The sequence below is a fragment of the Aphelocoma coerulescens genome, chromosome 2 (assembly GCF_041296385.1).
Source record: "Aphelocoma coerulescens isolate FSJ_1873_10779 chromosome 2, UR_Acoe_1.0, whole genome shotgun sequence".
Lineage (NCBI taxonomy): Eukaryota > Metazoa > Chordata > Aves > Passeriformes > Corvidae > Aphelocoma > Aphelocoma coerulescens.
This window is the reverse complement of record NC_091015.1, coordinates 70028959-70053198: the sequence shown is the minus strand read 5'-3', so window position 1 is coordinate 70053198 and position 24240 is coordinate 70028959. Positions and strand designations below refer to the sequence as shown.

The 24240-nt window shown below is 39.6% G+C and overlaps 1 protein-coding gene across 3 annotated transcripts in view; it reads left to right on the top strand.

Annotated features, from left to right (window-relative positions):
• The first annotated feature begins 232 nt into the window (after window positions 1-232).
• The window catches only part of CTDP1 (CTD phosphatase subunit 1), a 104290-nt gene continuing 80282 nt past the window's right edge, over window positions 233-24240 (top strand). The window contains exons 1-5 of one of the 3 annotated variants that reach the window (XM_069007958.1): window positions 233-701; window positions 14854-14937; window positions 17639-17732; window positions 19199-19327; window positions 20690-20840. In XM_069007958.1, coding sequence (XP_068864059.1) covers window positions 364-701; window positions 14854-14937; window positions 17639-17732; window positions 19199-19327; window positions 20690-20840 — 796 coding nt within the window. In that variant the 5' untranslated portion in view covers window positions 233-363. The remainder of the gene's footprint in view (window positions 702-14853; window positions 14938-17638; window positions 17733-19198; window positions 19328-20689; window positions 20841-24240) is intronic. The other 2 variants (XM_069007959.1, XM_069007957.1) reach the window with 2 other exon arrangements.

Below are 24240 nucleotides of genomic sequence, written 5' to 3'. Positions count from 1 at the left end.
GTGATTCTGGGGGTGTTCTGCGCAGGGCCAGGAGTCGGACTCCATGAACCCCGTGGGTCCGAACTCGGGATGTTCTTTAATGCTGGCTCTGTGACGCCACTCGGGGCTGGCGGGCGGGGCCGCGGAGGCTGCCGGGAGCCGTAGTTCCTCCCCGCACCGCCCTGCGGGCCGGGCCGCCCGCGCCTGTGCCTTTAAGCGCGGCCGGACGCGCCGTGCGGCGCCTGCGCGGAGCCGCCGTGATCCCGCCGCTGTCGGCGCCACCGGTGACTATCGTGGCGCCCAGAAACCCCTCGGCGGCGGCAGCGCCAGGTCCGGCCCCACTGCCGGGCACCCCCGACCCACCCTCTGCCCCCGGCCGGGGCGATGGAGGAGCGGCCGGAGCGGGGCGGCGGGCCCGGCGCGGAGGGCCCGGCGTCGGTGGCGGAGATCCGCGCTCCCGGCCCGCGGCCGCTGCGGCTGCTGGAGTGGAAGGTGTCGGTGGGGGCGGCGGTGCAGATCGGATCGGTGCTGGCGCTCTGCGCCCCGCTGCCGCCGCCGCCCGCTCCGCGCCCCGCTGGCCCCGCCGCCGCCCCCCTGCCGCCCGCCGCCAGCGGCGCCTCCGCCCGTCCCCAGCGCGGCGGCCCCGAGCGCAGGCTGCGCGCGGAGCGGCCCGGCGTGGTGCGCGAGCTCTGCGCGCGGCCCGGACAGGTCCTCGCGCCCGGGTGAGTGCGGGGCGGGGGCGGCGCGGGCAGCCTGCGGCGGGACGCGGCTTTCGCGCTTCTTCCGAGGGGACCGGGCCCGGCCCTGCTCACAAAGGCCCTTCCTCCGAAGCTCTGCGCAGGGAAGCTGCCGAGCGAGGAGGAAAAGGAGGAGGAGGAAGCGGCCGGGGAGGTGCTGAGGGATCGTGCTCCACTCCCGTGTTTCAGAGCTGAGCCCTTCGCTGTGAGCCCTGTCTCAGAGAGCTGTGCATCTCGGGGTTCTCTAAAAACTGCTCTTACTGGAAAAGCTACTTGGAAATCACAAAGTCGTAGAACGAGTCAGATTGGAAGGGACCACAGTGGGTCATCTGGTCCAATCTCGCTGCTCATGCAGGGTCGCCCTACGGCATGTTGAATGGGATTGCATCCAGAAGGTTTTGGGATCTCCAGTGGGGGAGGCTTCACAGTCTGGGGAACCTCTTCTAGTGCGTGGTCGCCAGCACAATAAAGTTGTTCCCCGTGTTCAGGTGGAGCTTGCTACGCATCAGTTTCTGCCTACTGCCTCTTGTCCTAATATACTCTTTGTAGTTTGGCAGTTAGGTTGGTGCAAAACTCGGGGGGCGAACAGATAATTTTGTGCTCAATTGAAGGAATTTTAATGGGAAACAGCAGTGCAGCAAGGCATTTTAAAATTACTAAATACCTTGCACATAATATTGGCAGCCTAAATGTTTTAATACTGTAGATGTTTTCATCTATAAGGCTTCACAAACATAAACAAGACATTGTAATTTTAACTTTGGGAAGACCAAGGGACTAAAGGAGACATTTTTTTTCATAGTTTAGCAACGGGCTTGTCTTGATAAGGCTGAATGTTGGTTAACTTTTAAATTCTTAAGTGCCTGATAGATAGTGGGCCTCTCAGATTTCTAGGTTAAATTGGCTAATAGCCTGCTACCCTGTACTTTGAGCAGATTTTTTTTCTCAACAGGAAACTAGTGGAACACTCTACTTCCTCTGTTTTATGACAGCAAGCTATTTTGTTTGACTGCAGTTCTCTTGATTTTTGGGTGGGAGCAGTCAGGCCTAAACTTTCTTGATTGAAATTCACTAGTATATGCAAAGCATCTGTGTATGAGGGTGCTCTCAAACATTCAAGAAAAAAAACCAGTCTGATGCATTTTTATATCAGTCAGTAATATAATGTGCTACTGAGGAGGTACAAGCTGTGTGTTTCTTGCTATAGAGATAGCTCTTTCTGAGATAAGACTGGCTTTCCTTTTGTGCCACATCAGCATTCTGCTATTGCATCTGGTACAGCATGGACAATCTTTAATACCTGAGGTAGAACAAAGGTACTGTAAATGCTAGGTCAGACTAAAAAAGATCTTAAAAGTACAGACTGAAATTTTAAAACACCATATGCATGATGAAATTCATCTTGCTAGCACTAAATACAAGGGGAGATAACTTTTTCTGGTCTTTTCATTGTATTAGCTAAGTGCTTGGAAGGAAAATGAAACTAAAAATATTCTAAGTGAAAAATGTAATCAATTTAAAGTAGTCTGGGTCTGATTAAGCAGTGTTTTAGTTTTGCTCAATGTTAACTTCAGGACTGGAATGCACAAATTTTTTTACAGTGTTCTTACTGGATTTGTCTAGTCTTGAGTCATGTGATCATAATTAGCAAGTTCTTGCTTTGAGACAATTAGAAAATAAATGGTGTTCTTTCTTACCGTTGTTCTTGGCTTCTGGAATATTTGTATCTTACACGACTGAAAGACAGTATTTGATACTGACCATTGCTAGGCATTACACTTCTGGGATTCTGACTTTTCAGTCTGGTTCCTCTGTTGCATGTTGCAGTGGTATTTACTGGGTGACTGCAGGGGAAAACCTCAGGTGAAGAGGTAGAATAAGCACGACCTAAGGGTAGTAGAACTCATCAGCAGTTAAAGACATAGCTGCATTTCTATGGTCACTTAAAAGGTTTTTTTGCAAGCATTTAATCTCTTGCCTGTGGCTTCCCATTTTGTGGAATTGAAATAATATTTCACTATCAACAGTATTTCAATATACCTTAGGATTTTGTTTTATTAAAGCACAGGTGTGATTAAAGTAAGTAAAACTAAGCTGAAATTTATTCACCATCTGCAGAGGATGCTCTTTTTGTAATCCAAACTGTCCAGAATGGTAGGTGCAATGCTACCTTCAGAAAAATGAACTTGGCTGGTTTAGCCCCAAATTCCCTATGAACCAAAGATATTTGCAAATATTTGTCAGACCCTTAATATTGTAGAAGTACTGTTTCTATTGAAAATATTTTTCCTTTTCTTTAGAACATGAGAAGATAAGCTGATTAAACCTTTTTATTTGAGGATAAAAAATGTGAGTGGATGAGTTTTCTTCTATGTCAGTTAGGTCATAGTATTTCTGGAAATAAAGACATCATTTAGCACAAATCTCTCCCAATTAAGAAGACACATTTCTAACTTTTGGCTATTTTTCTTTTAGACCGGGCATGAGATGAAATGTTTTGCTGTGTGAAAGTAATTTTGCACATTTATAGCACTTAATTTTCTTGTAGTTTGATTACCCACTTTTTAGCATTGACAGGGGTGCAAACTTTCCCCAGGGGAGAGCCCAAGGCAGGCCGGCAGTAAGTGGCTTTTGCTTATTCTAGCAGAGGTAGGCTTGAATCACGTCAGACTGGAACGTGAGAGAGAAAGATGTCTAACCTTTTAGGACTGTAAATAACAGGGAGGACAGGAAGCAGTTAATGAAAGGCCTTTGATGTTAATGAAGCATAATTTTGAGGGGTAGCAGGAGCAACAAATAAAACGCCAAAAATCTTGCACTGCTCTGTGTATTATTAGTGCCTGTTACCCATCAAGCTTAATCATTCTGAAGCTGCTACAGGTATGTCAGGATTCTGGGTTGGGTCAGTATTAATGCTTTATGCAAATATTTCAATAAGCGTTTCTAAAATAAAGTGATTGCCCTACTGATGGGACAGACTATTGCAAGGGTCATGTTTGGTTCACATTAGAAAAGTCTTCCAAAATATTTATTACCTGTATATTTAACCTGGGTATCTTTGTGGCTTACCACACACCTTTAATAGTCAAAATTCACATTCTTCTACACAGCATATTTGTATTGTAATAAAAATCTTGTTTAAACTATCTGTATCCTAGTGAAGCAAAACTTGTAATTTTTTGGTTTTGGAGAAGATAGCAGGAAAGAGGTGGGGATTTGTTCTCTAAAATTGTAGATTTTTGTGTCATTGCTTGATACTTTTTTGTGCCAGGAACTTGATTATATATTTTTAAAAAACTGTAGATTTTTGTGTCTTTGCTTGATACTTTTTTGTGCCAGGAACTTGATTATATATTTTAAAAAGAGTATCTTCTTTTGGTTATCTAATGTCACATAGGCTCAGGGCCCAGTTTACTGTCCACTTAACCCCAGACCCCAGCATCATGCATTTTACAGTCTTCCAAAGGGAAGAAATTGCTAATGAATTGTTTATTTTAAAGTGGTGACACTTTTAACAAAGTACAGGAAAAACACCTTGGCTGTTTGTTAGACACAAATGTTTTCATAATATCCTGACAAATATTTAATGACATTATAAGAGTCTAAAAAAAAAAAAAACCCTCAGTGCTAAACATTGAGGATTGTTGAATAATACGTAACGATCCCAGCTTACTGTATCTCTTGTCTAACTCCTTTTTATGCCTGTATTCATTGCATTATTTCTTTTAGTAAATTTCAGTATGCATCTTTCTGACTTGTTTCTTGTGTCTCTTTTTTTTATATTTTTCCCCTCTCCTTTCTGCCATTTACTGTGATACCAAGAAACATTAAAAGAATGCTATCTCTCTGGTGTTTGGTTGAACTGGATATTGAAAAAGATGTAAGTTTTAAATTAGGGCTTTTGTCTTTCATTGCCTTCTCTTTCTCCTATTCCTAGGCACCTAACAATTGGGAGCTCATAGTATAACTCATTGCACTGAATGGTAGAGGACAAAGTTCCTTTTCTTTACATGACTATTTTTCACAAAAATTGTAGGAGCTTCTTTAGCTAAGAGAATCAAGCTGCTCAATCAGGTTTGGTTGGAAATAGGCATCAGTCTTGGAATTTACCAGTAGTGTGGTTGTAGAAGCCTTGAGTATGCAGTTTTTCTCAGTGTGGCTTTCTTAGACCATGGTTTCCTGATTGCTTCATGCTAATACAAGAGTTAGCTGGAAGGGATGCTCTGACTTGAGTGCCTTCAGCTTGCATTGAGTAGGGTGTTGGAAATCATGGAGCTAAAGATGGCCTGGTTTCTCATCTTTTTTTCTTTCTGTCCTTCCCGCCCAACCTCCTGTACAATGGTTCATAGTAAGCAATTCCCTCATTTTGTTCAGTTGCTGCAAGAGGAGTGTGGTGTAGGGAAAGAGTAATTTATCTTTTCAGCAGTAGCCCATATATAGGTCAGATCAAAGTGATTGTGTAAATGCCAGTAGAATCATCAAGAGAATAAATGGCATGTCAACACTGGGGAATAACATTTTTGAGGTTGTATATGCTTCATATGACATTCTGTATGATAGTCTTTAGTAACATTCTTATTTTTACAAGTTTTCTCCCAAACCAGGGGATTTTCTACTCTCTTAGTACTATGAGTTGCTCAGGGGCTTTTTGCTGTGTGTGAGTGCAGACAGAATGAGATAGCTCATGGTACTGTTTTATGCATCCCATTGTAGAACTACAAGCAGGTTTTTTAAAATGTTGGTTTGTAGATATCTGTGCTGGAAATAGATTGTATTTTACCCAAATGGTAATGGATTTTCTTTATTAGTTATTGCTGTCTAGTTTCTTTAGGGTATTTTTGAGCTTTAATACTAGAGTTGTTTAGAAAACCAGTCTTTTTCAAAGGCAAATATGCATGTTGCTTCTTCTCAGGAACTGCCACATGGTTTTCTGTAATTCTTCTCTTCTGAAGAGAAAATGTATGGACAAAAATTCTAATGGGAGAACTGAAATGAGACCTTTAATTTTTATGTTGCAAAATACATAGCCATTTGAACTGGGAGGGATTGGAAAAGTTTGAGGAAGGAAGAGAGCAACAAGACTTTAACTTTGAATTGTTCCCAAAGATTGTCTTGACCCAAAGAGCTTTTTTCTCTTGAGCAATCTCAGTAGTACAACTTGCATGCCTACTTGGAGCTTTCTGATTTGATGACTGTGTGTTTGGTGTTAACTTAGGGGCTCATCCTGGTAGGGATCCCAGCTGTTTGGATTTTCAAAGTCAGATTTACCTAGTGGAAGACTCCCCTTAGGTAAATGGCTAATGCTACATTTGGACTCACTAAATAAAAGTGAATGTGGGGTGATGGTATTTCAAAATCTTAAACATTGACAATAATATATAAAAGTATTTGCAGATGGGACGTACTAGCCTCAAGGCTTAGTAAAGAGCTGCCAGCCTTTAATTTTTGTGACCTCTTTTGGAAAACGGTAATAGACAATTCATTGTAAATTGTCACTTATGAAATATTCTTATGGATGTCTGTTTTGTGTGTTAAAAATATTAAAGGTTAATTTAAGGTCTCCTACCAAATATGGATAGCTGAATTGGCAGTAGTTGCCTTTTAAAGCATATAGAGGAACATGAAATGACTTCTTGGAGAGCAAGTAATGCATTACCGGTTACAGTTCAAGGATCTTGATTATACTTTTTGTCTAGGTTTGGTTTTGCTGAAGTTAGACCTATGGAATTGGAAATAGGGGAAGGATAGAACTGTCACCAGCAGGAGAGACTACTAAGTCTTCAAAAGGCTTTGGAAGTGGGAAAGGTTCCCCCAGTTTCCTTTAACACAGTGTTGCTGTGTTAAAGGAAATGTTCCATTTTTTTAAGGCAAGAATTGGGATATTGCCAGGTCACTATTGCACTAATGTCTTAAAAAACACAACTGAAATTGCTTTTCTACAAGTGTTTTGAGAAAAACTGTAGCATAAGGCAGTGATTTTGACACAGTAGAACTGAATAATGCCTATTTGTTTGCTTTTTAGTGTTTCCTAGTTTAAAAATTACATCTAAGACTTCACAGCATTTGAAAAATTGTGAAAGGCAAATGGTCTTGGTCAAAGCTTAATGGAGTGAATGCTGTGGATTCCCATTCACGGAAGGGCGATGGGGGCAAGTGGTCCTACCCAGGGAAAGCATTGCTCAAGAAGAGAATTTAATTAACTTTACTGCTATTTATCACACTTACCCTTTCTAAGGTGGCCAGCTTTCTAAGCTGTTGTCCTCAGCTTTCAGAGTGTGTCAGGTTTCTGGGCTCACATGATGCTGTTGCTGTCATCTGGTTGTCAAATGTGGAGCTGCTGCTCCTTGTCTGAACACTGTGGTGTAACTTTGGACAGTCTGGTTCATAATTGCTCTTAAGGGTGTTAAGAGTTGTTAATTTTTCCTATGGAAGTTCATTTGGTTTAACGGTAAATCCCAGAGGAAAGCACACAGGTTGCCATGTCCAGATAAGTTTGCCACAGTATCTAAAAAAGGAAAAGATGGGAGGAAGCTGTTAGACTTGAGGATTGTGCATCCTGCAGTAAGCCTCTTCCCATTTTATTTGTTGTTTGGAAGTAACAAAGGGACTGTGATTGCCTAAGTGCATGGTTTCAGTGGGGAAGGTGATAAAATATTTGGAGAAGGTGTAATATTCTGTTAATATTAATAGATGCAGCTTTCCAAGGCAGAGGGGGAGAGACCACAGGATCCTCCTAGATTTCTTTGTACAGGAAGAAGCAAAGCCCATGTTTATAGCTTTGATGTCAGCTGTGTGTGTGTTTGAAATGGTCTCTTTCTCAGTCACTTTTCTCTGCTGTGGTGTCCAGGCTGTCTTGGTGTTCATCTGTTGCTGATTATCTAGATGTGAGCCTACAGGTGCAGGAGGCAAACCAGATTTGTTCCGGTAATTACAGGTGATCTTGACTGGGCATAGGAGGAATGTGGTAAATTGGTCTGAGATAAGGGGGAATTATGTGCCTTTACCTGAAGGAGAGGTATATGCCTGAAAAAAACCAAAACTGAGTCAGAGGTGGGATTAGTCCAAGACTGTTGTCACCTGGATTTGTGACCGTTCATCTGCGTGTACTATTCTTTAGTAAGTGATGTGAAAGTTGAAGTGTGGTTTGAGAAAATTTCAGGTTTAGGTTAATTATTTTTGTGTCAATTAGAAGGCCGTACAGTCACTACTCAGTCACCTCAACTTTTTGAGTAAATGCCACCTAGGTTGCCAGGGTTCATCGCATATATTTATTTCCTATGCATAGATTTGGATTGATCCTGCTGTCAGATGGATATTCCTCAGCTCTCAGGGGGAGTTTTGCAGCAAGTATTTGGGAACTGCTGCATGACTGCTATGACTGCAGTCAGAGAGAAGTGATAGAAAAGCAAATGCATAAAAGTAATGTCAATAGTTGACAACAGTAATGGGGAGAGTGGACTGCAGAACTGTTTATTGCTTTAGTGAATTACTGAGATATGACAGCCAGTTTTCTTCTGTAGTTATTAGAAGTACTTGATGCTAAAGAAACAAGTTACAGAGTTACAAGCTTGCATCTTTCCACTTCTGGATTCATTCTGTGTGAATTTCATTGTTTTGAAGGGGTTCTGTGTAAAAGCATTGAGAACTGTATGTTTACCTTTTCCCTTTTAAAAACAATTAGTTTTGAATTCTCCTAAATAATACTACTTCTGGTTTAAAATGTTCTAAATAAAAAAAAAAACCTGCATTGTAAATAATATTTGAAAGATTTACTAGATCTTATGCATAGGGCACTGCAAGGCCATTTGCCTTTTTTTTTTTTTCTACCTTTTTATTATACATTGTTAACTCTTAGCAGTGTTTTTTTGAAATGTGCAAGAAGCTGTTCACAGATGTCTGCATAGAGGGTGAAGGAGGGTTACCTCCTTGCTTGTAATGCAGACTCTTCTCCGGAAGTGAATGGAAGTATGTAAAGCCTTGCGAGTCATGGAAGTAGACTTACTTCAAGCATAAGATGTTTTTCGGATTATAAATAAAACCCAGAAACTCTGGGCCTGTGTTTCTCTTGGCATTTATGACCTTAGTCTAAGCCTGAATAGGTATTTTGCCTGAAAAGTAGAAGAAAAAGGTTCACAACACTTTAAACTCATAGTTGTGAATAGTTTGTATTTAACAGAGGAAAAATAATCTCAAGACCCTTAATTTCCCCATTAGCTTTGGAGAACTGAGATGATGCCTTGAAGTGTGAACTGTGCTTTCTGTGAGCTGCTGTTCACAGCAGTTGTTACATAGTTGGCTAGGCTAGGGCATGGGGTTTTGGGGGCTTTTATCAAAAGGTCTGACTTGTTTGGGCGAGGCCTTTGGGGCTTATGGGTATTTGATATATAGTTGTCTGTGTTTGCTGTCCTTGAGTGTAAGTCAAGTGGCTGCTGTAGTGGACTGATGAGACATTTCCTCCAACAGCTTCAAGAGGCTATAGACCATGTGTTGCTGGTAGCAACAAGGGCCATGTGTCCTTCTGAATCCGTGGTATTTTTAATCAATTATTCAAGGACTCTCTCAGCTTCCTCACAGACATTAATGAGGGTTAAATAAATATATAAATCCAGTTGTTAAGTACTCTTACATGGTGAGACCAAGGTGATTCAGGCTTTGAGAAAATCCTTGCTACAAAACTGGAGTCCTATGTAACAAAGGCTGTGGTTTGATGTAAATTGGTCTTGAGGGCTCTTAGTAGTGGTTCTAAATGCTGCAGACACACACCACAAAATACTGTTCTGGTATAAGCAAACAAAAATGTCAGTGTTTCAGAAATCTGACTAATGAAACTGTAGAAGTAGGCTTTAGGTTGAATCTAACTTCATCTGACAACTAAAAGATTTTGTGCTCATACTTGTTCTAAATCAGTTGGTTGATTCAGTAATGGTTGGTTTTAATAATCATTGATCTGAAGATGTGTTCATTTGATATTTCTACCCCTTGACAGTTTGCCAGTAACACCCTGTTGAGCATTCTGCAGAACCAGGGCAATGACTTCTGTTCACTTGCACACCAGCATCTCCTTTTGCTGCATTGGTACACTTAGACATCTCCTAATGCTAATTGGAAGGGTATATGGCATCAGATTGAGAACAGCAGCTTTGAGTGATCACAGTGACAACTTGGTCTGTGTGTTTCTTGTGGTATTTGATGTCTCTCTTTATACCAAACAGATCTGAGGAAACCCAGCCATTGCTTGGCTGCCAACACTCACATGAGATACAAGTCAATGCAGGGCAGTAGCTTCATCTTGTAAATTTGCACTATATTGCACTATATGTTCAATGCCAATGCATGGTACCTGAAACAGACTTTAAGATAATAAATAAAACTTATGTTTCTATGACTTGGAGTTGTCCAAGCTAGTCTTGACAGATAGGCAAGATAAATACTAACAAAGTGGCCTGGTTACTATGGAGAGAAAATGTGAGTTGTTCAAACTGTGTCTGTCTTTCCCCAGTTAGCCCTGTTTGTAAAACATTTGTATGGACTGCTTGATGGACTGCTCTTATCAGCTGTTTGACTCTAAAACCAGCAGAAAACTTGGTTGGGACTGGTGAGTTCTGTCTTGCAGTGTACTGAAATAGTCCTTTCTGGAAGTGCCAGAGGAGGGGAAACATGAGGGTGGGGAGTAAAGAAAGTAGGCCATTGCCTTTCTCTGGCAGCATGTCATTGGAGCAGTTGCCTCTGGAAGTGAAGCCAAGCTGTAATGGAAGGCCATGGCTAATGTACAGTCAGGTTAGACTAGTTCTTCTAAGTAACAGAGGGAACCTCTCTATTCCTGTGTTATGCTAAATATCCTTAAGATACAGAGTTTTACTGAAGACAACCACAAAGAGATCTCATGGCCATCGTACTCATGTGCTGCAGCTGGCCCACCGATGCAGGTAGCTAACTTACCATGGAAAAAAACATGTCAAGTTTTTGTTTCTGTTCTCCTTCCACTCCTGCACTTACTGCTGAAGTGTTAGATCATGCTTAAAAAAAACAACCAACCAACCAAAAATAAAATTAAGCACTACTAAAACCTTTAAGGGATTGCTTTTTGTTTGCAGTGAGTTCCCTTCAGTGATTTGGTAAACTGGTTGCTACAACTGAGGAGCAGCACAGACATGAGAACTCTGTTTTGGCTTTCCAATGTAATTAAGTTACCAGGAACAAGTGCTATGGTTATGCTTGATACAAAGTTCTTCCATTTGAAGTCAGCTGTAATGACCAGGCCTTAGGATTAGCACAGACGTTGACTTCCTCTGTTAATAAAAGCAAAAAAAATCATATTGGATTTCATGAAAGCTTTCCCTTTTTTTTCCTTTCCCATGCTGCTGGCTTAAAGAAGATATTATTAAAGGACTTGGTTTAGAAACACGATGTAAGTGTGGAAGTGATGGAAGAACAGTGGTGACCTTATGGTAACCTGCATCCTTAGGCTGTTGGTGAATGTCTGTTCCTATTCATGATTGTGGCCACAAAAACCAAAATTTTGTTTTAATGGCACACCTGATTTCTCTGTTGTTTACAAGCACATCTGGAAGGAATGTGAATGAGAGTCCAGACTGGGTTTCCTTATTTACTGGTTCAAGTTTCATTGTACCAAAGAAACCACGTAGGTAGTTTGTGGTTCTCTTGCAGTCATTTAGCTATCAGTCTGGGTATTGGAATGATCTACCACCTCCACAGTTGCCCAAAAAAAAGTGTGCTTGTCACAGCCCAGTGGTTCTTACCCAGTTGCTTCACCCAGCTCATCTGCACAGCTGGGGCAGTTTGTAAAACTAGGAAAAGATTTAGCATCTTTTGTGGCATTTTCCTTGGAATGCTATTGTTGAAGTAACCAATTGAGCTCTGCTTATGACCAGGTAGGTCCTGAAGAAGAGGAAGATGCTATTAGTGTCGCCAGCAGTAAAGTGTGCTGTAATCCCTCATATTTGGAGGGGGCGGGAGGGGGAATCTGTTTATTCTTTGTAGAAATGGAGTAGGGAAAGGCTCTGTTTTTTTAAGTGGGTTTCTCTTATGACCTGGAGAACAGGCAGAAGCCTGAACCCATGTTTGGTATATGCAGCCATTGTAGAACTAGACATGCACACCTTGATTCAGCTCACTTTTCTCTGATAATTTGCTTCGATCTTGGCCATTACATTTTGAAAATCCCTCATTTCAACAGTAAAAGGAGAGCTTCCAGGTGTGAAATGAACACAAGTCATTCTACTTGAGGTCTGTGTTTGCTTCTTTTTACTAATTAAAGCACATGTGCTAAAATTTAAGTCTGCCTAGGCATTAGTAGAGTTCAGGCTTTCTGCAGCACTAAGTAGTGTTGGGCTTTTTTCCTGAGAGAAGTCTGTGTAAGATCCTGACAGTTGTAAGTGAAACTTGACCATTTGGTTGTATGTTGCTCAGAAGTTTATCAGGGCTCTGGAGTTCTTCCTCTGTCCTTTGAGTTAAACATCACAGAGAACAGTATGACAGAGGACTTGGTATCATGTACTTTTTATTTTATCTTTAGCACATCTAAGTGTGGCCAAGAGTTCTGGTTATGTTTAGATTTTGCAGGGGAAAAACTGCTATTGAGTGGTCATGCTTGGTATGAGAAGTTTTAGGAACAGTATCAGTGAATAATTTAGAACTCTGATTTTCTAATAAAAATCTTTGCTCTTATCCGTCCAATTCTGAATCACACCTCAGCCCAGGAGTATGCCAGCTTCTCCTATTGCATACCTGGAGTGTGAGGTTTCCTTGACTGCAAAGTAGAGAATGTCTAGAGATATTGTGCCTTCTAAGCTGGCATTGAAAGGCTCTTTTCCTCCTGAACTATTGAAAACCAATTTATGTAGGGTATAAATTCAGTCACTGTAATCTCTTAAGCATGTTTCTGTAGCTTGTACTGTGGGGTGGGTTTTTGGCCTTTTAGGTGTGTCTAATTTCTGATACATACACTGAAGACATGGTGAGGATGAAAAATTCTGACATGGTCATTAGTGTGAGTTGGTAGCCGAAAAAGGAGCTTAGCAGTGAATCAGTGTAAAAGACAGCAAGATAGACATATTGTCAAAGAGAGTAGGGAGAGGAATCAAATTAAATAATGCAAATATAAGGGGATGAGAGGAGACCTAAATTCTGTGAAATCTGTGATATAATCCACAGTGAATTGCCACTAATGAAGGGCCACAAAAATACTTTGTCTTGCGCAGCTCTTTTAAAGAGCCAAGACTAATTGTTTTTTGTGAAACACCTACCATGTTTATAAAGAGAAGATCTAAGGTGCCTGCACAGGAAGAGGAGATGTAATTTCCAAGCAGATAATGTCTGCCAGTGAGAAGGACATAGATCTGCACTTTTGTAAGTGGGAATACTGGTAGTATGATGGCTTCTGAAGACTTCTTTTGAAATAAACCTGACCTCCATCTAGTTTTTGCTCTCAAAGAGGAAAATAATTCTCATTGTGGGCACGAACTGCAGTTTTGTTAGTAGAGTCATCATTCTTCTGGTTGTTGAAGAGCAAGGGACACACTGCAAGTAAGCAGATGCAGGTATTATTTAGAAAGTGGGTTTCTGCTTGGAATTCCCAAACACTTAGTAGTCAGATATATAAATGCAAGATTTGAGCTTGCAAAACAGTTTTCTTCCTGTTGCAGTCTGCTTATTGCCTACAGGTTTGAAGCCACACTTAAAACACTACAGCCAGTTTATGAAAGAGCTCAGGTTTTGTTATTTTTTGCACTTTGGTTGGGGTTTTTTTAGCTGCTTGACCTTTTAATTTTTTTAAATATTAGGGAGATGTTGTAGCTCATTATCGCAGAGTTGGTGAAATTTTGTAGTAGCTAAACTATAACTACTTACTAAAATTTTTGAAAAATAAGTCTGAAAAATCAGTTTCTCCAACTGTATTGAAGAAAACAAGTCTCTTATAACGGCTGTTAAGTGTTTGAAAGAAAATAAATAATGATATTTTCAAGACCTGGAAGTTTGATAACTGGACAAGGAATACTTTAGTTGGACTATTCAACTGAAAAGTAGAGTTTGTCTTCTAAACATTTTGGAATAGTGAATGTTGCATTTCTCTGTTTCTAGCTCTAATTTCTGGTTTGGTTTAGCCATTGTTTAAAAGAAAGAATAAAATACCCTTTTCTATGTTTTTATTTTGTGTTGATTCAAGGCTTAAGGATCAGAAATTAAAATATTTTTATGAGAAGGTTGAAGCAATATATGTCTGCCATGAAAATAATAAACTGAGTTTGGTATAGAACTCATCTGGTCCTGTGTTTGGCACTGTTGAGTGCCAAACCTCAAATCCTGGCTTAAATTTTGAACTTCTCAGTACAAAAAGGACATTGAAGGATCTGGAGCACAAGTCTGATGAGGAGCAGCTGAGGGAGCTGGGGGTGTTCAGTCTGGAGGAAAAGAGGCTCAAGGAGGGACCTTACCACTCTCTGCTACTGCCTGAAAGGAGGGTTTAGCCAGGTGGGAGTTGCTTCTTCCAAGTATCAAGCAATAGGATGATAGGAAATTACCTCAAGTTGTGCTAGAGGTGGTTTATACTGGATTTGAGGAGAAATTTCCTCACAGAAAGGGTTGTCAGTCATTGGAATGGGCTGCCTGGGGACATCCCTGGATGAATTTAAGACATGCAGAGGTGGTGCTTGGGGACATAGTTTAGTGGTGGGCTTTGCAGCGTTAGGTCAATGGTTGGACTCAGTGATTTTAAATAACAGAATCTAAGCTGTTCTGTGATGTTGAAGTTTCTGCATTTGGTTTTCATTACTGTGTAGTTCCGTAGGGTTGTACCTATGTATGGGGAGTTGTATCTAAGTGAATGTAAACTGTTTCTGGACAAACAGTACTTGTTCTCATTGAATTTCTTTGCTAAACTATGGTTAGAAACTGACCTTAGTATATGATTCGGTGACTTCTAAAGTTGTGAAAATTAATAATTTGAAGATTGAGGTGGTTGTCCTTTTCAGCATGTTGTGGCAAAAGCATATATCTTAAGGGGCTGACATTCAAGTCATAACCAGAATTTATTCTTTGAATTCGTTCAGTCTGTGGGTTGCTAATCTACATGTCTGTGATCTACCTACTGTAAATGGAATGCTTACATCTTTTTCAGGACTGTCTTGGTGAGACTGGAAGGATGCAGCCATCCTGTTGTTATGAAAGGCTTGTGTGCAGAATGTGGCCAGGATTTAACTCAGTAAGTACTGTCAGCTCTTTTTTCCAACTTCTCCTTGCTTCCAATTAGGGATTCAAGCTCTTCCATCTGTCGTCTAAATATAGTCATAAAATATCCTGAGCTGGAAGGGACTTGGAGGTCATCTAGTTCCAGCCCCCTTGCCATGAGGAGGGAGACGTTCTGCTAGACCAAGTTGCTCAGAGCCCCATCCTGTCTGGCCTTAAACACTTCCAAGGATGGGACATCCACAGCTTCTCCGGGCAACCTGTTGCAGTGCCTCACCACTCTCACAGAGAACAATTTTATCCTTATAGCTAATGAAACCTACGCTTTTTTCATTCAAAGCAATTCCCCCTTGTCCTATCTCTACATGCCCTTGTAAATATAAATAGTTCCTCTATAGGTCTCTTTTTAGGCCCTTCAGGTACTGGAAGGCTGCTCTGAGGTCTTCACTCATTTAGGATTTAAGAACTGTGCATGCTCTTTTTTCTTGGAGATGATGTAGGGTAACTTAGGTAGAAAATATAAGGAGCATGTGTAGAGAGGTAAATTCTCATCACACCTTGCTTTTCATGTACTCACCACTGAGACTGAGAGTTGTATGGTGTGTCAACAGTGGCTTAGTAAACTTGAGAGCTTTATGTGTGCACGTGCAAATAGCTGAGAGGTAATAGCAGTCTCATTCATACGACCTTGCTTCATTTGTACTGTCTGAATAGGAGCTAGCTTGTCTCCAGTGCTTTCAATTTAAGGCTTCTTAACTGTTTTCAATTTTTTGTGAAACATTCTGCCATGGAACTAAAGGAATTTAAGCCTTAGGCGAAAAAGAAAGCAAGTTCAAAAGATGATTGTATTTCTCCTTTGCTCTGTCTCATTGCTTGGTAAAGAGAATGTTTCTTATGCATATCACATTACTAATTCAACAGCTGTTCCAAAACAGGCTATATAGTTGCCTAGATTTTATAAGTTAATGTTGCATACTCATTTCATTTGTCTGGAAATACTTCAGTTTCATTTTAATTCATGCTCATTGTTAAGAATTACTTTGTGAACATTATCCCACAAACTAGTGCAAGTGGACCGAATACTGAGAGTGCTATGCAAGAAGTAGCCTGGTTGATGTTTGGATATAACTTCTTATTTAAAGTTGAATGTTAATATTTTATAAACATTTGGCAAACCTAGCGAAGTTAGGATAATCATGAATAGGGCTTTGTCTGTCCTGAATGAGTATTTGATTTGAGGTTTGAATACAATCACATCTAAATATTGCTCTATTGCTATCGTTTCATGAAAAATCCAGAAAAACTCAAGGTATCCAGCGAATTAAGTTTTTTTCACTTAATACTTTTTACTATGTCTTATGTATGTGTCTTCGTTTTATACAAAATGGCTTATACATCTGAAATACTGTGTTATGTCTGCTGAGCCTACATCAGAAGACAATTCAAAAGCCGTGATGCTTTTCTTGCTTGGAGAAAAGCAAGTACAGCATTCTTAGTAGTCATTCAGCTAATGGTCTGAAAACAGTTAATAATTTTTAAAGGCACATTTGAAATGTCTCTCAGGGTTATAGATGAGATTTTCTGAACTCTGAAGCAAAGGATTTAAGATGCTAAAATGTGCATGTGAACTTTAGACTAGTAATACCTTTTGTTTCTGGACATCAGTGCTGCCATACACTATGGTACAGTGAAAGATACCTGTCTGTGGTTGTCTGCATCAACTCAGCTCAGTACAGTTGTTCCTCAGAAGTTTGCTTGTCACAAATTGAAATCTGGTTTAACTCTTGTTGTAGATCTGATACCAAACCTTGTCCTTAATAGGACTGGTACGTGGGAGAATTAAAACATGTGCATGTGTCACCTAGGACAAAATTTGTATGGTAGTATTTTTTAATATTGGTGAATCATCAATTAAATGTCAGAATTCCCAATAAATTGATTGATATAAGCTGTAAGCCAGTGAAAGGGATCCTATACAGGGTTTCTTGGTCAGTTTTCAAGCAATTTCGTACTCGTGTGTGCACTCGTACACGCTCTGTGTCATATGTATGTATGTACACAAGGGTGACACCTCTGCTGTGTTGGTATCTGTATATGCACGTGTCTGCGTACCACTAAGTCTGTGTGTATAATATGCACATAAATAAAATAAACACGAGCATACAAAGAGTTCCTCACTCTGTGCCAATGGGAAGAGCATATATGGGGATTCTTTTGGATGGTATTTGTGAAGCAGCAGTCACTCTTTGTGCAGAGAGTAACTTTGCCTGTCCTTTGTTTAAATTTTTCATACTCTAGCTTGGAAAAAAAGCATGTAATTGCATGCTGAGTAATTGCAAAAAAAAAAGAAAAAGAAGTGGAATAGCTCTAAATTTGAGTGGTTTGGTAGTTATACCTAGTTTATAGCTTGTTTTTTGATGCAAATCAATACTTAAATGTGTTTCATCTTAGTGTCATGTGTCATGAAAATAATTGTATGGAAGTATAACTTACTACAGTGACTTTTTGCAGGGTTTTTTCTGGTGAGCTTCTTTGATCTCTATCCAGTTTGTCTAGTAACTTGGATTAGCAAGAATTTGAAAGTGTGTGTTAGTTAAAATAGCTCTTTTTAATCAATTTTTGGTGATGATTAGCTTGAGACTACAGATTTTGGTCTGTTTAACGTTTCACTAAGCTATTACTCTCTCATGTCATGCTGCTTTTCCCTATGTGATTAGGATACGAAGCAAGAATGGAAAGCAGAGCATGCCATTATCCACAGCAACTGTATCAATGGTTCACAGTGTCCCAGAACTGAAAGTTAGCTCTGAGGTAAGTACCATCGTGCTTTCTTTGTTCACACCTTTCACAGTAGCGCCACAATTGAGAAACTTAATTATAGTAGTTTCTTAAATGTTGTGTACAGGAAGTTTAGCTTCTCTTTGAAGAGGAGTTTGGGATTGAACATTAGTAGCCCCAGGCTTTTGTGAGTTTATTGTAGTGTAGATTGATTTTTATCAGATTTTTTACTGGGTTTTTTTAGAGCTGTGTACTGAAAAGATGGCACTTTGACAGCAGCCTGTAAACTTTCTAGTTGAACATTTTTGTCACTAAGAGTGAACAGTTAGTGAAAAGTTCCATTAGCTGAAATCTGTTCAAAGCTTGCAGTGTCTCTGAAACCTAGCTTTAACCTTCACCTTGAAATTGACCCACTAGATATAGTGAAGTTAGTTGGTCTGCAACTTACCTTTGTGGTAAAATTATTTCATTATTTTTCAAATATTCCAAATATTTTGAATTCATTAATATTTCAAATATTCATCTGAGTTATCAAAATATTCTTGTTTATCCCCCTCAGTTTGTGGAGGGGGAAAGGGCATGTTTATTTTGAAGATAAACATTCTGTTTATCTTCTCTGTCAACCTGATCTGTTTTAACTTTCTTACGTTGCTACTTGCTTTTTTTGTCTCTGGTAATTCTTCAAAGAACACCAATGAGGGGAACTGTGAAGATGTAAGCAGCTAGAGGTGTCCCCATCATAGATGAATGTTTCAAAGGGCAGTTTGCACTTGATCCTTGCTGCTTCATAGTGCTCTAACTTAACTTTACTTTTAAGTTCAGCTGTCTTGAGGGTAACACTGCAACTTGCTATCAGAAGTGATTAAGTGAACAAAGAGCTTCACGTGTTACTTAGAAAGTTTGTGAACACATACAAGAGGAGTAAACTTCGCTCATGTTTACTGGGTTATAAAGTCTCTATTGTTAGTGCCAATGTGGAACTGCATAATCTTAACTATTTATGTCTGAAGGCATACATTCTGTAATCTGAAGTTGACAGGTATCATTTCTGTCACCAGTAGCTTCGGTTTTATACTCGGTGTGGGGTTGTCAGATGTATTGTCCTTAATGATGCAAAACTACTGGACATAGCAGTCAAAAGTTCTCAGACCTACTTATGAATTTTCCTTTGTGTTCAAAGCTACTGCTATTTCCTATCAAGACACTGGGCCTTAAATTAAATCAATGGTTACTTATTTGTTAAATTTGAAAGTTTTATGTTGAGTTTATGAATTTTAAGAGTTAATAGTGTCCCAGAGGTCTGAGAGTAGACTTTGAGAGCAGTATTTTTTTCTGTAAAAAAATTGTTGCACAGCTGCCATTACTACAGTTATGCTGAGGCATCATTTCTTGTGCAGTTAGTTTGTAGCAGAAATGCTTCTCACTTTTACAATGAACAAAAGGCCATAAACCTAATTTATTTCTATGAAGCTAAGCTTAGCAGTGAATATTTGTTACAGCAAGCTGAGCAGCTGGGAAGAGAAGATCAGCAGCGACTACATCGAAATAGAAAACTGGTGCTCATGGTAGATTTGGACCAGACATTGATCCATACTACAGAACAGCACTGCCAGCAGATGTCCAATAAGGTATTTGGGGTGAGCTTGCAAGCCAATGTAACAACAGGCATGTTTCTGACAATATTTTAAATTACGGTTCTTTAAAAGAACATTTTGTGGTTAGGTAAAATTGTAGTTGAAGAATAAAAGAAAATGAGAAACAAGTCTTCCATAGTATGTTCCTTTTTCTATACATTTAAATGGATGGTTTTTTTCTTCCATTCATGCTTTCCTGCACTTTTCCTTTCTAATCATTTTGAGAGATGTTTCAGGTAGCTATTTTTAATCTCTGCTTTCCTTCCTCTGCAATTCACAAGCTGAGTACTCAGTAATGAGACTATTTTCCCTCCAAGTCTGAGGCAGACACAGTGAATTACTGTTCAAAGTCCCTTTTTGAGCAATCCTGTGTTTTGCTATGTCTGTCCTTCCATGAGTATGTGTAGAGATTTTTTAAAAATATTTTTGGGGGGAGTGAGGCAGGGAGAGGTTGTGTGTTGCTGTTTAATTTCTTCATGAAACTCTTGCTCTTGAACTGATGAGGGGTATTGGCTTGTAACATTTCTGATTTGGAAGCTCTGAAACAAGAAACGTGTTGAAATGTGTACAGTGGCTTGAACAAGAGGATGCAAACTCAAACATCAATATCATGCAAATTGTGATTGCTTAGTTCTTTTCTTTCCCCTTGCCATTCTTGCATGTCCAGTGGGCTCAGCATATGTTCACAATTGCTAGGAAAAAGCAAGCTAGAAATGTACATTGCAGTTAAGAGAAAAGGGAGCCGTGAATATTCAACGTAAGGATTAAAAGAACTTGTGTGTCTGAAAGGCTATGCCTCTATCTGTATGAATGCATGGTTTGAAGAAAAATACTTTTAAAAATATTTTGAGGTTTTTAGGGTTAGCGCTTTAACTGGGATCTTTATCTGCAAGCTTCCTTCCTGGTTTGCTCTCTGATGCTGTGTTTCCATACACATAGACTTTGTTGGATGAAGAAAATACTTCTCTGAGCTCAATGCATATTGAAATGAATCTGTCAGAAGTTCACTGAGAGGTATTGATTGTAGTGAGATCCTGAGCTTTCCTGAAGCAGGATTTTCAGCAGGTTGAGAAATTTCTCAGATTGGTTTGCCATAAGTAAAGGTTTGAATGAAAGCCACCTGCGTCATAAATTTTTCAACAGTACACTTTCCTGCATTTGAAAACCTTATTGTTGGACTGCCTGGCACAGAGCAAAAATGGGCTTTGGATTTTATTCATCCACATAATCTTGTGGCCAAAACTTGCTTTGGTCTAGTTGGACCAAATAAAGTTGAAGTGAGAGAAGAGGGTAGTTCTGGAATGCTGGCATTTTTGTTTGCTATTTTGATAATGTTCAACATGCTTTTTCTTCTAGGGAATATTTCATTTCCAGTTAGGTCGAGGTGAGCCTATGTTGCACACACGTTTGCGTCCTCATTGTAAGGAATTCCTGGAAAAAATTGCCAAGCTCTATGAATTACATGTTTTTACTTTTGGCAGCAGATTGTATGCACATACAATTGCAGGTGAGTAGTATGTTACATTTAACAGTATTTACCTACCCTGCCTTCGTACTCATATAATTAATTTTCTTTATACAGTTGTTTTCAAGTAATCATTCTTTATTTTATGCAAAACCACCTCCTAAATAGTCCTGTAAGTAGAATTCTTAGCTTGTTTACAAGGCAGTGCCTGTCTGGCCTGTAATTTTAGAAATAATCCTTTTTTTCTCATGGATGTGCTTTGCTTTACTGATGGTTAGAGAATTGGATTGTTAACTAGTGCCTTCTTATTAAGTAAGAAATTATGTTGATGGATCCTAACAATGAGATGCAACTTCTCTTGTCTTACAAATCTAATGTACCCGTTCCATAAAACTCAATGATCTGACATTATCTCATCCTGTGGGGAATGCCACACCCCACATTGTTTCCATTCACCAACGGAAGTTCTGCTGCTGTAAATCAATTTACAGCAGTTCCATTTGTGTCCTGGAGATGAGATGCACTTACTTTATGAAAAACAGAAATCTAGCGGTATTTTCACATATTTTTCTCAAGAACTTAAAAATATTTTCTCCTAGTAAGTGAAAACTTGTAGTAGTCTATTGTGTGGGTCACTGGCTGAAATATTTTCCTTTTTCCAAGAAGCATAAAAGAAGCCTGCCCTGGTTATGCAAGTGTATGGGTCTGAATCGTGTTAGGAGGGACACCACGTGTTTAAACTGCCAAGATGGGGTTAAAGCCAATTTTAGTCTTCCCTTCTTCTTTAGTCTTTAGTCTTAGAAGAGCATTTTCTCCTCACGCTGCCCTTTATCAAGTCTGCTGGTCAAAGACAATACAATTAACAATATTTTAGGTTATGACTCTGATTGTTAAACTATCCATGCTACTGTTCCATATCTCCTAGCTTTTTTTAAGTTGTCTTCCACATTTGCTTTTTTTGTCATATTGCCAGGAGTGCTTTGAACAGCAATGTCCCAGTAATCACACCTCTTAGCAAGAAAGGAAGATTCCAAAATAGAGAGCTAGCTATCCTAGTTAGCTCTAAAACACTTCAGAAAAAAATATATAATCAAACAATTCTTTATACATGTTAAATGCCATAGAAGAAGCTTGCAGTGACAAGTATAAGAGACTTCTGAATGACATACAATATTTCTGTAATCAGAACATGATGCTTATTTGTGGTCTCCAGCTAATTTTTCTTGAAAGGTTTGAGGCATGTCCTGTTCTTCCCATCCAAATGAATGTTTCTATGTCACTCAGTCTTTGACTGTAGTTTGAAGAATCTTCTAAAGCTTTGTCAGTCTTGCTGTTGGGTTAAGTGTTGAGTACTGCTAATGCATTAACAATTCTGTACCCTTCCGTCCTTCTTAGAATGCATTTTTATCTTCTGTGGCAAAAGAGGAATAGTTTTCTTCTGCACTAGGTTTTAAATATGTGGTAGTCAGAAAGTGGGGGGGGCAGTTTTCCTCACCTGGATCTGTGTGCCAAGATGTGGCCTAAGGTCCAAAGCTGTATAGCAAGTGGCCTTCAGAGCCAGGGAGGAGTTGCAGAGCTAGTTAACTCATGATGTCTAAGTGCTTTCCCTGTCTTCTCTCAATGTGTGAATTGGTCCTCTGCCCATTTAAATCTCTGAGCCCCAGTGTGGACTATCCTGCAGTCCCTGTGCTGCCACAGGCTGACACTTACTGTGGTCATTACTCAAGCTACCTCGTTTATTCTATAGAGAAAATAGCCATCAAATGAGCAAATTAGGGTATTGCTTTTTCCTGACACCCACAGATTTCTGGATTTCTGCTTGAAGCTGTTTAACCTCATCAAAACCATTCCAACTGCAAGTGAGTTATCTGTGCAGTGCTGGTAATAGTTTCAGCTGAAATCTGTGGACAAACTCTGGGTACAGCCTTTGGTCCACCTGTGCAGCCAAAATGCAGTATTATAGAAATACGTAGCTGATACATATAGAGAACACTTGATGGCAGTGTTGGTTAAATTATTTCTCTCAGAGCTGTCAGTTTGATGTTTTATTGTTATCCCTGTGTTACATAAAGAAAAACTTGTAATAAAATGCTGGGGATTTTTTCATAAGAAAAAAGTTCTTTGCTTAGGTCCTGTATATACATCCTATATTTCTTTGTGAATTCTGAACTCTGAGCTGTTCCTTCCGTGTCCTAGAAGGCTTTTAAAAAGAGATGAGATCTTGTCAGTCCTTTTCTCTCATCTCAGTTGACTCTTGCCAGCTGTTACGTGGAATTAGCTGGTATTTGTAAACAACATTTATGTCTGCTGAAATAATTTATCCTAAACCCTTTTTTAGTTTGACGTGTTTACAATGTGATATCTGGCTGTATGTTTATGAAGATGAGCTTTGGATTTTATTATCTAGAGCTCCCTGGAGTATTTCCCTACTAAATAATTATTTTGGGCAGTTGTTACTTAATTTCTTTTTCTACTCTGCGTAAGAGAAGTTTGATATATTTAAAACTGATGTCAGCTTAAAAGCTAGTTGTAAAATGCCACAGTGAATTTTGAGTTCAGACGCTATTAGGCAACAATAAAGCAATGTGAAATCACTCCAGATTTACAACAAAATTTAGAAAGTAGGACCAAGTTGAGGGCATTCATATGTATGGTTTGTTACAGCAAGTACATTACAGAATGTATAGTGTGTATGTATAATCACGAGTGCCTGAAGTTGTCACAGCTTTTGAAAGATTGGGTCAGCAGCTCTTTCCGGGCTGTAAAGTAGAATCTCAAGTAGAACTGAAGGTAACCTGGTTCTTCAGAAATTCGATTTTAGTTTTATTTACAAAAAGACTTCCTCAAATTCATGTTGGTTCCAACTGTTATGTAACTTCTCCTGGGAATTGCTATTTAACTCAGTCTTTCTCTGAGATTTGAGAAGTCCCCAGTATGTGTTAGTTTTCAACTTCGTATCTTCTGATGGTTTTAACTTAGCTTTTATTTATTTACAAACTTTCTTTTTTAAGAGAGTCTGTGTAAGAGCAGGCAATATGGCTTAGTAAGCCTATGTACAAAGACCCAGTCTGAGATAATGGGAAACAAACAACTGAGGGAATAGTCTCTGCTAGGTGAGTCTACTGGATAGTCTTTCCTAATGTGGCAAAGGATAGTGATAGTGTCTTTGGTTTGTTCACGAAACTTGGGGGCATACCTAGCACAGTGCCTAAATTATGAGACTAAATGGAAGCTCAGTTTGTCAACTCAGTTTGTCCTGGTCCCTCCTGGTCCTTATCTCAACACATGAACCCTTTGTTATATTTTCTCTCCCCTCTCCAGCTGCAGAGAAGAGTGAGAGAGCAGCTTTGGTGGGTGCCTGGTGTGTTGAAGAAAACAAATGATGTATGATGAATGAAATGTTACGTGCCCTTTCCCTGATGTGTGAAAACATCAAATTGTT